Here is a 16,084-nt window from a genome sequence, read left to right on the forward strand (position 1 = left end):
AAAGTGACATATTTCCTTATTTTTGCCCTGTAACCTGTATGTGTACACGAGAATTGTGTAAATATTGTATTTTATTTTATCCGTCCTTTATCTCATTATTTTGATATAAATATTAAGTCTTTGTACTAGTCCATCAGACATGCCCTAGTCTTTTGAAGTGTCAATTTTAGGAGTGACTGTTGTTATCTCTAAGAAAGTGAAAGAGGGCTTAAGGGCTCTTTTGTACTAGGATTAAACCCAATGTTTGTAATAGTAGTTGTTTGTTAACATTTGGGTAAGATGTGGGACATGAGGGCCTGAAAAAGATTTTTGAATTAGTTTAGAACTGAATACTTCATTTGCATACAAGGATTAAGATGTATAAATTGAGTCACTACTGGGGTTATCCCCTCATTATTCTGGCTTATTATCATTTTCTTTAGATGTCTAATCGATCTCCTAGACTGCTGTATTTGAAGTAACCATTTGTCCGATTTTTCATTGTAGGAGTTAGTGGTGCCCCTCCCCATTTGAATTCTATCACAATTCTCGTCCATGATATTGTTTTCTTTCATGTAAACCTTGAAGTGATGAACTCATCAATGTTGCATTTTGTAATCTCGTCTTTCTAGACTAAAAGAACAAAAAATAAATAAGTCCCCAAACATTTTCCTGAATGTTTGTTTCCTAATTGTTTTGATCGGTATGTAACTGAATCAACCCAGACTGGCATGAATTTTAACAGCTATTCTTTTATGTTATTGTCATTATTATTGTTGATATCGATAAATTTATTATAAATGTCTCTATAGACATCAGAAATTGTTATATTAAGGTGTGTAAATAAATATTTTTAATGTTACATTTTATATCTATGATTCCATGATAATGCTTTTTGATATTAAAATAACCCACTAGATTTTTGTATTGACATAGATTTAGATGATTATCATTTTCGTGTCTTGAAAAGAATTGGAATTCAATTGTATGAAGAAGAGAAAAAATAAATGATAATAATAATAATAATAAATGTACATTTATATACCGCTTATCCCGAAGAAAAAAAGACACTTTAAATACAAGTAGCTATTTGATGTACAATGATATGATTTGACATTAAGCTTGATTATTGTTAGTGATAATTATGTAAAGTACCTTTTCTGTTGTTTCCCCACTCCCCCTCCTAGAAAAATGATAATGATATGAATATATAACTGAGTTATTTTCAATGAGCTAAACAAAAGATGAAGATCATTTCCATATATGTCATGTTCCGTAATAAAGTAATTCAGCATCAGACAAACCGCATCCTGATAGACTCATAAGAATATGATGGGCATCAGGAAAAATTAAGTTTTGGTCACTTGCAATTTGCAGTTGTTGTTCCGTAGATTCTACATTGTAGTCTGTTGGTGGCTTTTTCATTTGGTTCCAATTCTGAGTGTGATAAAAGAAAATAAAGAGAATTCCAGTTCTGTATTTGATCCTAGCCTCTAATGAGACGAGCATTTCAATTTTTCTTTCTTTATTTTTTTAATTCAAAAAAAATATTTTTTGGTCATAAAACCATTAGGCTCTTGCATATGTGAGTAGATTGTACTATTGTAAGGTGGGAGTTAAAATTTTCATTGAATTTGATAGGTGAAAAAGATCCCTACAGTTAGAGTCATTCATTTTTAGGCATACACAACTATAATGAATTATTTGTCATCTTCCTGGGACTAACACTCATTTCACACCAAAGATCTCTTTTTTTTTAAAATTTCAAATCCCCCCAGTCAGAGAAGAACAAAGCTTGCCAAAACAGTGGTACAAAGTTTTCAATGAGATGCCACTCCTAATAATTTGTAGGGAAAATGAGGATCACTTCAATAATACATATGGGATTCAGTAGTTTGTTTTAATAAAGTTCTATGGCCATTTCCTGTCTTCAGAGAATTTTTAAAAATTTGATTCTTTAAAAAAAAAATTAGAGCATTTATATCGCGCAATATCCACCAAACGTGCTCAAATCGCTTTACAATTTGCTTCATGAAAAGTGTTAGCCGCTGTGTAGGATACTTGTTTTGTAAGAAGCACCCCATATATAACAAATGTTATTATTTGCCAAATGCATCAATGTACTTTTATACTTCATTATAATTTTGTCTTTAACAGATGGATGATCAGAAGGAAGACTTTAGTGATTTACCACCGAATCAGAGAAGAAGAAAGTTACAGCAGAGAATAGATAGCATTAAATCAGCCATAGCTAAGGAGCAGTCAGAACGGTAAATTGTTTGCATATATGTGTGGGTGGTGAGGGGGGTGGGGGGTGGATGTGTTTTGTTTTTTTTTTGTCGTTTTTTGTTTGTTTGTTATATGTGCTTGCAGTTCTGGACAATGCAGATAAACTGAGATTGTCCTGTTTTTCAGTGTTCTGTTTTAATAATAATAAGGGTGGAGTTCTGAAATCACGAATTATTACCAAATATATTAGTATCATGATTATAATGTTTTTGATGACAGCATCCAATTCTCTTGGTTATAGTGAAATTATTTTTTAAAATTTAAATGATTTTTTTTAGAAAGGAATGTATCTCTGCTCCTATTATTATTAGAATAAGGATAGTTATGATTGTATGAATTACTATGAAATTAACGTCAATATTAATCCTGGTAAGCCTTCCTTGATAGCCCTAGCTTAATATGGATAATATTTTTTACTGGACTATTTTTAATATTTCTCATGATCTCAAGTGTGGAGTATGTAACTGATAAAGGCCCACTCATAATTCTTTATTTTAACAGAAAAAAAAAAAAAAAAAATTAAGCTCTTTTCAATTTTCATGGTGTCCTATTAACCAAAAAGTATCACAGATTCATTTAAAAGTAAACCCCTTCAATGTTTTGTTTTTTTAAAACTCTAAATCCAGAGACGGTATCATGAAATTAAAGGATGTCTACGCTAATAATTCAGCTATGGGAGACCCTCGCACATTGGAGAAGAAGATAGAAGAGAATTCTATAAAGTTGGAAGGTTTGCGGCAAGAGTTGGCCAAATATGAGGTAAGCTTTAGCATAAGCATGCGGGAAGGAAAATGCCAAGAGGGAGATATAAGTAACTGACCTATGATTGACTTGATTTTTCACAAGGGTATAAAAATTCAATATGTTTTGGTCTCTAGGAGATAATAATAATTAATAATAATAATAATAATAATAGATCTTTATTGTCCATAAATATGGCAATTTGTCGTTTAGTTACACTTGTTATAACGTTATATGATAACTATAACATTGAACAGATATTTCACTCCTACTTATTCTCTCTCTCTCTCTCTCTCTCTCTCTCTCTCTCTCTCTCCTCTCTCTCTCTCTCTCTCTCTCTCTCTCTCTCTCTCTCTCTCTCTCTCTCTCTCTCTCTCTCTCTCTCTCTCTCTCTCTCTCTCTTCCTCTCTTTTCTCTGTTCAAGTGGGGTTGTTACTCTGAAAATGGAAAAAAAAAAATATCTGCTGATATTGCAATAATACGGATTATCTGAAGAATAGCCATGGACATGAAGCTAAAACTTTTTTTTTTTTTCTCCAAGAAAAAATTTGCATGAGTTTCACCCTTATGGATAAGAAATACCACTTCATAATGCTTAAAGAATAAATGAAGGATAGAAAAGTTGTTCTTATACTTGTTTCTGGATAAAACAGATTTTCCTATGAAATTTTGGTTTTAAAAAATTCCGAATTTGGAAGATAAAAAATGTGAATGTGGTAGTTCCAGACAAAGCAAATAGAAATAATACAGAAACGAATAGCCCTCTATGACTGGTGAACAAATGTCAGAGCCCCCTGATGCTGTCATTACGTTACAGAGGTCACATGATTCTTGAGATGATTTCAAGGCTTTTACTCATCTCTTAAGAGTTCTTGTGTTTCACTGTTAACTTATAAACATGAGCTTTTTATATAGCGCAATATCCACTAAACATGCTCAAAGCGCTTTACAAGGGGTCCCTGATCAACAGCAACACGTAACATGTAGATTGAGACAAGGTGCCTGTTAGGCGATATTACAATTTTTTTCCGACAGAGACAACCCTGTAAACGGCTAGGTTCTCATGTTACACCTGGGTATGGTGGGAGAATGTGAGTAAAGAGCCTTTTTCCAAGGACTCAACTATTCGCTGAGGAGCGAGGCTCGAACCCAGGACGTTCCAATCCAAAAGCGAGTGTCATACCACTACCACAAGACCACATAGCCACAGAACTCCCCCCCCCCCCCCCCCCCCCACATCACACACACACACACACATATTAATATAAAGGATGGTTGAACGTGTAAAGACAAGGACTAAGACATGAAAGTGTAGTCCAAAATGCTTCCCTTTTTTCGGTTTTGTTTTTTTTTTAAAGATGAAAGAGAAAAATTGGAGTGTAAAATAAAAATGTGAAAAGGTTTGAATATGACAGTTCTAAAGTTATTGAAAAATACAAGATAAGATCATCCCACATATTTGTCCTCTTCAACTGAGGATCAAACCCCAGACCTCCTGATTACTGGTCAGATATGATACTAATACTCTACAGAGGTTACTCGATATTCTTCACAAAGAATATAAGTGAAAAGTGTTCCAGGTCTGCTGTTAACTCTACCTTGTACCCCAATTCCGAATTGGGTTACAAATGAAGAATCACGCCGTGACTGTCAGTTCACGTTCGACTGTCAAGAAGGCTGGACGCGTCTTGTTTTGTCTATTTAATGCAAACCATTGTGTTAATTTTCCTTATTCTTATTGGATTTTTAATCTGTTATTAGACCTGTGACATATCAATTCCCAGTGGAGTATATTATTAACAACTGTGAAAGTGGTGCTTAATGATTTAAACTTTTGAGGAAAATTTTTAAAAAATTACTTCAAATAAGCGGCACTGTCACATTCACACTTTTTTCGGGTCCTTTATCTTTTTCCTGCAGTGAGGGAGGATTATGTATTTCAGGACCTCCCTTGTTTCATTTAGATCTTTCATTTTGAGTATTTTTTTTAATATATTTTTTTTTCTTCAGGGTTACATGAATGAAGTAGATGGTACAGGCAACAGACGTCACAGTGCCTCAGAGGATAGTCACTCCCTTAGCACATCCGGTAGTGGAGACACTCCTCATCCGCACCAAGTCTCCAATCCTGGTACCCCTCAACAACAGCATAATGTATACCAGTAAGTAACCCACAACTACCAGGGGATTTTTACTTTATGTTTATTCCTATTTGCACAAAATCAAATATCGGTTTGCAAAAATACTCTTCCAGCCTATCTAGTTCTTGTTCTGTTCTTCAGTTTTACTTATGACAACCATGCTCCTTTCCTCTCTCTCTCTCTCTCTCTCTCTCTCTCTCTCTCTCTCTCTCTCTCTCTCTCTCTCTCTCTCTCTCTCCTCTCTCTCTCTCTCTCTCTCTCTCTTCTTTTCTTTCTCTCTCTCTCTCTCTCTCTCTCTCTCTCTCTCTCTCTCTCTCTCTCTCTCTCTCTCTCTCTCTCTCTCTCTCTCTCTCTCTCTCTCTCTCTCTTTCGTCATTACTTCATTTCTTATAACCTTTATTTCCTCATAACCTTTCAAAGCTTCCAATCTAAATACCTGTCTTGACACACTGGAAGGCTCCTTTGAACAGAGATTTTCTTTTCTCTTATTGGATTCTTGGTCATTTCGTTCTCATATATCTATTGGAGATGATTGACTGTGTAAGGCACAGTTTCACTTGATGAGTTTTGAAGAGATTCAAGGAGGTGCAGTATCAGGTATTATTGAATAATTAGAGATGTATAAACAGCTCTGCCTCAGACTAAATTGTTAACAAATTTAGCTGTGTTTTAATGAATTTGATATGAAGATTTGCCTGGTATTTCCAGCTTTACAAGGAGAACTACAAGGTAGATTACACATAATAATAATAACAATAATGTAATTTATTTATATAGAGCTTGTCCCATACAATATAGCTCTAGGTGCACAATATACATGGCATGGAATATATATCATAAAAAATAAATAATTAAAAAAAAAATTACTCTATCAACAACATTTAAAAGATGAGAATACAGAATTATTTTAAAAAATGTAAATTAGGGTAAATATGTTCTATGAGGTGACACTACATAATGATGTAACTATACCTGTGGTATATTATGAAGATTGCTTATCCATTCTTTTTCAACTTAAAATTTATTTTTAAGATAAATCAATAAGTAAATATATGTTCAATTGTTTTTTTTTCTATATGCCATTCAAATATAAGAGAAAGAGATGACTTTTTAATTAATAAAAAAAAACTACTTCAGAATCAATAAAGCTAGAGCGCAGATTGAATGATATAACTCTTTTAAAAATAGTCTAGTTATTGCACAGGGAAAACATGATAAAGCAAAAACATTCATACCAAAATTGATAACATGAAATTTTTTTATATATACTGTATATATAGAACGGTCAGGTCAAAACTACAGGAGCATGTTCAATGGCAATTATTTTAATGCACACTCCATAGAACATTCTCAATTGCAATGCTTTTACAGTATTGAATATTTTGTCATTTTATCAAGGAGCAATCTATGTAATATAATTGGCCATTGATGGCAATATTTATAAGTAGATTTACTTTGAAAACTCAAAAAATCAGTCAACAATCGTACAAAATCATCAAAATTGCAGACTGTCACACTGTTATTGGTCACTTTATTCTCTATTGTCTTCTGGCACTTTTCTACTCACTTCATATCTTGTTGTTACCAACATAAGTGCCTGCTCCACTCACTTTTCTGAATTAAAAATTCACCCCATACACCGGAGCATACTCAATGTCTCAATCGTTTCTATGTTATATGTTTGTGTTGAGAATATTGGCTGTTAAGCTTAACTGCTGGTCAAAATACTTCGCGATGGTGGTGGGCGAACGAATCGGCGGTCCCAGAAGTGGGTGAGAGAGGGATCTAGAAATGACTTGGGTTTGAAACGAATATTTTTGTGTTCGTGGATAGCTCACACGGTAGAGCCACGCTCTCACCTGCCAGGCGGAGTTGTCGTACCAATAAGGTCGCAGGTTCAAACCCCACCACCGCCGCGAAAAATTTTTATTCTCTATTGTCTTCTGGCACTTTTCTACTCACTTCATAGCAGACTGTCACACTGAAGCATGAGCAGGAATATTTCAATGGATCTCACTATATTCTGCACTGATAGTTTTGGCAGACACCTTAACATTATATGATATTATCATTGAGAAATGTTTCCTCTTTCAGACCCATTGACGGTGATGAAGAAGGGGAAGACGAATTTGACATATTCCCTGTAATAGGACGATGTAGAGCCATGTATCCATTTGATGGTAAGAATTTTGATCTTTATTGAAATTTCAGGTTGAGAAAAGTGTTTCTCAATTAATAAAATAGACTGGTTTTTTTTTACTGGGAGTTGGGGGGGGGGGGCTGTCTGCTTTTGTGGCATTGCTTATGATTTTTTTTTGGTTTCAAAATTCCAAAAATAATTGTTTTTAAGTAGTATTAAATGCTGACAGATAAGTATTTTTAGAACTTTTTTAAGTGTCCACCCATTACATGCCAATTGTTTATGAACCACGAATTGTTTTCTAAGCACAAATATCTTTTTATATAAAATGGACAATAAGTGGATTTGTAAATATGCAAAGAGTTCCCCTCATTTCTTTTATTCCCACCCCCTCTCTCTCTCTCTCTCTCTCTCTCTCTCTCTCTCTCTCTCTCTCTCTCTCTCTCTCTCTCTCTCTCTCTCTCTCTCTCTCTCTCTCTCTCTCTCTCTCTCTCTCTCTCTCTCTCTCTCTCCCTCTCTCTCTCTCTCTCCCTCCCTTTAACTATAAATGGATTTAATTGTTAATTCGTTTCCCCAGCCACAAATGATGGTTCTGTGCCGATGGAAGAGAATGAGGAGATGCAGATTTTAGAGCAAGACCAGGGTGATGGATGGACAAGAGTACGCAAGACTGATGGGGGTGAAGGATTTGTACCGACCTCTTATATTGAATGTTATTACTATGAGGGGGACCAGGTGTAGTATGAATGGAGTGGGGTTGGAAGGGGAAGGATGTGTGTGAGAGAGAGAGTGTGTGTGTGTGTGTTAGAGAGAGAAAGAAGAATTTTAAATTGCTGTGAATTACCGTGGTTGATTGAGAGAAAAAGGGGAGTGAAGAAGAAAGAGACAATTCTTTCGGAGATTTTATTTAATATTATGACCATGAGTCAACGGAAATGTATTGCCGAGGGTGACTGAGAATAAGTAATGTGTTATTTTCATTACTTCTGTAAACCATTCATTATGGTCATCATTATGTTGAAATGATGATAATTATTTTTATTTGCTCACAATGTCAAAGAAATGTTCTAGCCGGTGTGTAAATCAAATTCTAAGTGTCTAGAACTATAGAGTGGGATGAATGACAGGGCGAATAGATAAGTAGGGCAGTAATCTTTTTAAATTGAAACTTAAACACACAAAAAAGAAAAAAAATATGAAAACAATCTATTCTGAGAGAAATTTATATTCTGATTAGAGTTATTATTATGGATTTATAGATATAAGAGATATTAATTACTTTAGGGATATATAGATGAAAAAAAGATAAGGGCTATAGCAGACCGGCCTACCTGAAAATTAAAAAAAAATTCGTAATTTTTATGGGGTGAAAATGGTAATCGCTTTAGTTAACTTTAAAACTCAAGAATTTATCCTCCCAATGATTAAATATAACTTCCAATCCCCCACAATGATGTAGTCTGACATCAACTTTCATTTTCTATACGTTTTAATGACTTTGAGACGCTTTTGAAGTTCTGAAATTGGAACCAGAATTTCATAATTCTACCAATTTTTTGTAATACTTGTAGGTCTGCTATAGATAGAGATATTCATGACTTTATGGATATCCTTCATTACTATTAGATATGAAAACATATAGAGGTGGTTAGGATACCCTTCATTACTAATAGATATGAAAATAAAAGAGCTATAGAGATTATTATGACAAGCTTTGCCCAGTGGGATAAATTAGATACTGTATTTCGGGATTTGTATATTTTGTCTTCATTATTTGGCTGTGATTGGGGCTTAGCCCCATTATCCTACTTCTTCTTAGGCACTTTTTACTGCATCCCACCCTTATACTTGGGATAAGACAATTCAGTTTTGCCTGGGACCCTGGTTGAAATCATTTCCCGTGATGAAGGCAGTTGACTGTGAGCGTGTATGTTTGTGAGAGGCCCATTTTATTTTGTTTTATTGTTAACCATCTTTATGAATGATTGTACATAAAGAGCCCATCCGAGTGTCTCCCTTACAATGGGTTGTCTGTGTTCAGTTTTTTGGTAACGTCAGGCCAGGCATGCTGGAATCTATTCATGATCTTTCCTTGAACCATTACTCTTCTTTCTTTTTCTTTTTTTTTTTTTTACGACACCCGTTGCACAAGAGTATTCCAGGCACTCAACTCTAAAATTTAGGTATTCCTTGCTCTCTGCATCATATCATCTTCCTTTTCTGTGAAATTGATATGACTTTAAACTTTAGCAAGTGCCACTCTAAAAATAGCTCTCTTCTGGGTGGGGTTCTTGACCTCCCATAGCGGGCAGGGAGGAACTTACTGTGTCTGCTATACCCCTATATCTGTTTTCCAAATAGCTTTCTTTCATTGTCTTGGAATGAGATTACTTAGTATTGTCCTTTCCCTTGTCAGAGTCCTTGGCTGGGAGCGAAACAATCAAATGACAAATGTATGGTTAAAGTTTGGAGAGATGATATTTTTTTTTCCTTGTAAATCATCTCTCTGTAATGTATTGTTTTTAATGTAAAATGTGAGCATTTGAGTGTGATCCTCCTAGTGGAATCCTGTGCTTGTGTCTGGATGAGACTTTTAGGTGATCTCAAACTATGCACATGATAGCATGCTCTTGGAATCTACATCTGTTCACTATATTTACCATTCCCCTTTGTCTTTCTTTTCTTGTGTGCTTTTAATTTCTGTATCTAGATTTTTTTTTACTATCCCATTTTCCTCCTTTTTACTGGCGCTGAAATGACCTAAATGTGTCGCAAGCAAAAATAGCTCTTCTCTAGTAGCATTTTATAGATGCTACCTTTTTTCCTTTTTAGTAAAAAGAGATTATTTTTTTCAGTTATAGAACTTTTTAGAAACTCTTGAACAATATATTTATTTTTGTTTCCATTATAAAGTTTATGAGTGAGTTTTTTGCCATCTGTGTTCTTATATGCACATTTTAGGTATTTTAGTTTAGATATATTTTGAAAGTGCAAAAAGCTGCAGAACATTTTGTAACTCATCAATAACGTCTGATAAATGTAAGTTGAGAGCTAAAATATTTTTTTTTAACCAAAAGTCAGTGACTAATCCACTGTCATACTTAAGATCACAATGTGTCTTATTTAATTTCTCTTGTGTTTTCCTTTTATAAGATTGTCCCATTATTGGTATTGTTGTTGGAACGCAAGAGTAAAAGGCTTTATGCAGTAAGTGTTTGTAAAGCTCAATCCGGAGAAAGCCGTGAAATGTTTTTGTCAAATTTTATCCTTACATCAAATTAATATCGCTTGTCAAAAAATTATTTACATAGAAATGAATGTCTTCCAGTGTGGGGGGGAAAAAAGAGGAAACAAGTAAAAAAAAAATTTTAACAAACAGATCATAATAATAAAAAGTTCTGAGTGATTCATGGAGAAACAAAGAGAAAGGAATGAGAATTTGTGTTTAGTCTACATTTGATTTTAATAATAATCTCTCTGACTTCATTGTGGAATGAAATAAAACTTACTAAATGTTCATTAAAAACTGTTTTAAGAAGAAAAGAATTGTAATGCTAGTTAGTATATTTAGTTGTTACCCACCAAGCATTTTTTTCTCTCTACACATTAGTATTATTACTTATTATTATTTTTGATAAATAAAAATCTTTGCATTTGACTTAACATCAAATAGCCAAAATGCATTTTTAATACAAATTTCGTAATAATGTTATCATGTTAAGTTTCTTTTTGATTTTGTTATTGAAAACAATTTGATCTAGAGTGTTGTTTTTTGATCATTAATAGTTCTATTGCTTGAGGGTTTTTTTTTCAAAAGATATGTTGATCTCATGTTGTTATCAGAAATTTAAATCATTTATTCTAATAGGTTTGTTTTTGTTTTCTGTTTGCGGGTTGGGGGGAGGGGGGGATTATTTGGGTTTTTTTTGGGGGGGGGGGGTTGGGGGATGGGGTGGAGCAGTTTCTAAAATTGGTCAGTTCAGAACTAGTTAAGAAAGAAAAATGCTTAAGAGCTTGACATTAGGATTAAAAATTCCAGCAGGAAGTATTCTGGTAAATGGAAAACTAAAGATGAGATGGAGGAAAATTCATGGATTTTTTTTTTTTATTTTGGGAGGGTTGCCTTTTATAAGGTTTAAACGATACATATTTACTGAATTGTATCAAAGTTATGCATTTAAATGCTTTTATGGGTGTTTTTATATTTTTGTACGATGACCAATGGAATTGAAGAATGTTTAAAATAATTGTGTTTTACACTGCACTTGTTTTTGTTTGTTTTTTTATTAGTATATATGGAAGCTTACATCATTAGGAATCAGAAGCCACATCCCCAAGAAAGTTGAGCTAAAACTTTTTTTTTATTTTAATTTTGTAAAGATATTAGTGAATTAAAGATAAGTTATGCAGCGAACCATTGTCGATTATATACATGATGAGTATAATGGGATGTCATTCATGAACAAACTATACAGGGTTGAAGGCTGGCCCCAAACAATAAGTTGATGTCATATGTCTTGATATTTCCTGAAGTGTTCCATTTTTATATTAAATTTTGAATGTATGGGTGGTTTGCAAATAAAATTATTGGGTTTTAATGTTATTTTACTATTTTCTTAAAGAGAAGATTTGTGTCATTCTGGGTGGGGTTCCTCGCCTCCCATAGTGGGCAGGGAGGTACATACTGTGACTTCTATCCCCCTTATATCTGTTTTCCAACATGCTTTCTGTCTTTGTCTTGGAATGAGATTACTTGGTTTTGTCCTGACCCGGACCGGAGTCCTAGCTGGGAGGGAAACAGTCAAATGCATAGTCATTGTTTTGGGAGATGATATTTTTTTCCTTGTAAATCATCTCTCTGTTATGTATTATGATATTTGTTATTTTGAATGTATTATGTAAGCATTTGAGTGTATTCCTCTTTGTTGGATTTTGTGCTTGTGTCCGGATGAGACTTATAGGTGATCTCAAACTAAGTACATTGGTGGTATGCTCTTGGAATCTACATCTGATCCCTATTTGTTCCCAGTTCCCCTATGTCTTACTTTTTCTTGAGTGGTTTAATTGTAATTCTAGAACTTTTTACTATCCCATTTTCTTCATTTTTACTGGCGCTGATATGACCTAAATGTGTTGCAAGCGCCGTAAAACCTTTAAAAACAAAAACAAAAAACAAAGAGAAGATTGATTGTAAAATTTAGTCTTTTTAGATAATGATATCTAGTATGAGACTTATTGAATTGAGTTGTTTCAATGTATTACTACAGTGTATTGTTGCTGTTTTTAAAATGACTTTTTTTGTAATATAAGTAAATTATGAACGATTACTCTTGATTATTGACAATAATGACAATATTATCATAATAGCTTATGTACTTAATCCTCCTTTCTGCATCCATACCATTGAAAGCGCTTTAGTACAGTAATCATGTGATTCATTATCAACACTTATTTATCTCTACACTCGCGACTTTATCTCAACCAATAACATTTTAGCGTTGATATCTGTCCTTTCCCAGTAAGCCTTTGAAAGCTCTGATGTCGCTCAAAATGTTGTTAAGGAATTGGTCTTGCCATTGCTATTCTTTCATACTTACTTATATTATTTACAGTAGACCTTAATGATTAGTTGCTCTCATGTTTTTTAATTCACTTGCCTGTCACATACTTCCCTCAGACATTTGGCAGGCTTTGTTCTCACCACTAACTTGTTGATATCTGAGGATACTTTTTCTATGATTTTTATTCTCTTGCCTTTATAAGACTTTTTGTCTCCCATTCAGCGAAGGCACAGAACGGAACCGTTTTCTGCTCGATATCCATTTTGATAATCTACCAGATTTTATTTTTAGGAAAAGGAGATGTTAATGAAAAAAAACTCACATCATCTAATTATTTCTTTAAATATTTGAAAATTGACCTGTATCATCAAATTTTTGTTACAGGCATGATTTTACTGAATTTATTTCTGAGACCCTTCAGCTTTCAAAGAGCAGATCAATATTTGCTGTTTTCTTCCTTGTAGCTTTCTGTCTTTGTTCTGGAATGAAACTTATATTTTGCTGGGCTTTGGTTTGATGAGACAAATAGTATAGGAAATGGAAAAGTGCCAGATGAATACAGAGAATAAAAATATCACGGTGTCAGAGCCAACCTGGGATCCGACTGACACAGCACCCTCCGTTGGCATTGCTATGGCTCAGTGGCTAGTGCAACCGCTTGCATCATTTAACTCCTATAATGCATGTGCTAGTTTTTTTCTGCCCGGAAGGTTTGAAATGCTTTCAGTAACCCTTTTCTTTGAAGTGTGCAGTCATGTTATTACAAAGCTGATTTTTAACTTCGCTTCCAAATAGTAATACAGGGCTCGTTGGATTCTAGAATGTTGTCGAGAGAAGCCAAAAAGTGTGCTAAAATTCAGAGTGTGCCGAAATCTGATGCCCCTGGGCGGTAATGGCTTATTATATGGATAAAACTGGCTCACCCAGTTTCTGTGTGCTGGACTTCGAGTCCTGTAGAAGAAGAATTATAATCACGTTCCTCTCTAAATATGATCTGAAACCACTTTTACATGAGTGCTATCAATTGCAGATCTACACTATTTTACAACTATCCCATCATCTTTTTTTACTGGCACTAAAGTGGTCTTTTGAAAAACTGGCCACGGTTGATTATACTTTGAATTTACTTGGCGGTTTTTTTTTTATGTTTGAATTATTTTGTTCCATCACTTTGTCCCTTTTTCTTGGGCTCTTGTGAGTGCAGTTGAACTTTTGACCATGCCTCTAACTTCTTTTTTAACTGGTGTCTTTAGAACTACACAGTCCATGATGGTTGAGTCAAAACCAGTTTTGTCTCTTGAATTAACAGGAGCAATTACTTGCTACCCTTTGGATATGATACTAGTCTTTCTCAAAGTATTTTCCACTAGTTCTTGTAGACCCAGCTATCCTATCACTGCTGGCTTGTCAGTGGAGGGGGGGGGGGGTGTGTGGAATCAATAAAATTCTTGACCTCAAAGGGGATCCGTTCCGGTCCCATTGACTGTGAGGTGAGTGATCGATGAGCTGTTGAGACCTTACAGGCATTGTAAAAATTCTCATGAAACAAAGTAAAAATTCATCTACAGTAAATTTAATGTTGTTTTTTTTATAATATTTATCTATATATTTATTTAATATTTCTCACCAAATTCCCTATCTTTTCAAATTAGCAAAAATATCACTTGTATTTTATGCCAATTATTAGGGTAGGATAAGCTGGTGGTATAGTGGTAAATCATCACCCTTTCCTCAATAGGATCACGATGGAACTATGTTTTTGGCATGTGACCACGGGGACCATTGCTCTGACCCATTGAGTCCCATTTTAAATAAATGTAAAACGGATTCCATCTCACTTTATTTAATCTTAGATGGTGTCAAAAAGGGGATCAAACTTCTTTTTTTTCTAGCAGAGCAAATTTTTAGAAAATAGTAATACTATTCAGAATCAGCATATACGTCATAATATATCTCCCTTTTCTAGCTTTTGTCAGTCTGTCGCTACTCTCCTTTTTCCCTATTTTCAGTTTTCACTCAGCCAAGATGGACAAGATTTGAGTCGAAAATGGCTGCTGGTGCAATTTCTTTGGTTTCTCTCTTGTGCTTTTGAATGAATTATAGTAAAGATTCATTTTTAAACTTGAGTACCACAAAAATTTTATTTGCCAGTTTTTTGTTTTTTTACCTCCCCCTTTTTAAAAATATTCCTTTCATGTCATCCTTAAAGAAAGTGCAATATGCCGCCAGTGCACACTCAAGTAATGATTTGTTTTCACAAATTCACAACTGCTACTAGTCAGTGGATGATAATATAATTTTTTTTTCCATTTTCCATGTAAGTGTGGTATGTTTGAGTTTGTTTTGTGTTTTGTTTTTGGTTTGCTTGTTTTCTCTAAATGCTTTCTTATTATATAGTATGTGTTGAAAGTACTACTTTTGCCAGTAAATCTGCCTCATCCTACTAAACCAAGCTGTAACCAGCATTCCCTCTTTGTTGTTTCAATCCAATGCCTTCTATAATTTTCTTTTCCTTTTCTTTCTGTTGAGTGGATGCGTTTGCTACCTGCTTCAATCCCCTGTTCAGTGACTGAGTAATAATAATATTAATAATTCCGAGTGCCCACTCCTATCGGACAAGTATTTCAGTGTTATTGGCTTATTGTTTTCTATGTGTTGTGTGATTGGGGATTTTGTTCACTCGTAGAAATCAATGAACCAATTGAAATATTGTTTCCAAGTGAGTTGTCCTTATCACGGTGTTCACTGTTTTGGCCACAATAAGTGATAAATGCATTACCCTAATTTCCTCCTGTAATAAAGTGTTTGTCTTTAGTGTAACCAAGTAATTTTTGCAATAATATTATATTCACGACTATCTTTCAATTTCAGTTGTAAATTTGTTACGCCTATATTGAATTTGAAACCACTGCCTATTTTGTTTCTTTTCTTCAATATAATAATATAAATATATCTACACATAATCATAATAAACTGTCGATTCTGTATTACAATGCATACAAACTAATGAATAAATCATTACCACCCTTCTTCGTTTTGTGGCAGTCTTCTTGTCTTTGAGTTTAGACCAGATACACAGATAGATTCTTCTAAGTGTTCACTTCTGTTCTGTTTTTTTTTAAAGTACCCTCCTTGTCTTTATTTTTGGTGCTTTTAAGCACATTAAAACTAGAATATTTTCTTTCTTTTTGGACTATCCCATCATCCATCTTCCTACTACCACTGAAATAATC

The 16,084-nt window shown here is 34.1% G+C and overlaps 1 protein-coding gene across 3 annotated transcripts in view; it reads left to right on the forward strand.

The window, feature by feature from the left end:
* The window catches only part of LOC144980106 (formin-binding protein 1-like), a 72,199-nt gene extending 56,318 nt beyond the window's left edge, over positions 1-15,881 (forward strand). For all 3 annotated transcript variants that reach the window (XM_078927644.1, XM_078927643.1, XM_078927645.1), the window contains 5 exons: positions 2,137-2,249; positions 2,895-3,027; positions 5,020-5,171; positions 7,245-7,330; positions 7,868-15,881. In XM_078927644.1, the coding sequence (XP_078783770.1) occupies positions 2,137-2,249; positions 2,895-3,027; positions 5,020-5,171; positions 7,245-7,330; positions 7,868-8,031 (648 nt within the window). In that variant the 3' untranslated portion in view covers positions 8,032-15,881. The remainder of the gene's footprint in view (positions 1-2,136; positions 2,250-2,894; positions 3,028-5,019; positions 5,172-7,244; positions 7,331-7,867) is intronic.
* Positions 15,882-16,084: the final 203 nt, after the last annotated feature.

This window comes from Berghia stephanieae, chromosome 9 (genome assembly GCF_034508935.2).
Source record: "Berghia stephanieae isolate SIO BIC M18660-M18661 chromosome 9, UCSD_Bste_1.3, whole genome shotgun sequence".
NCBI lineage: Eukaryota > Metazoa > Mollusca > Gastropoda > Nudibranchia > Aeolidiidae > Berghia > Berghia stephanieae.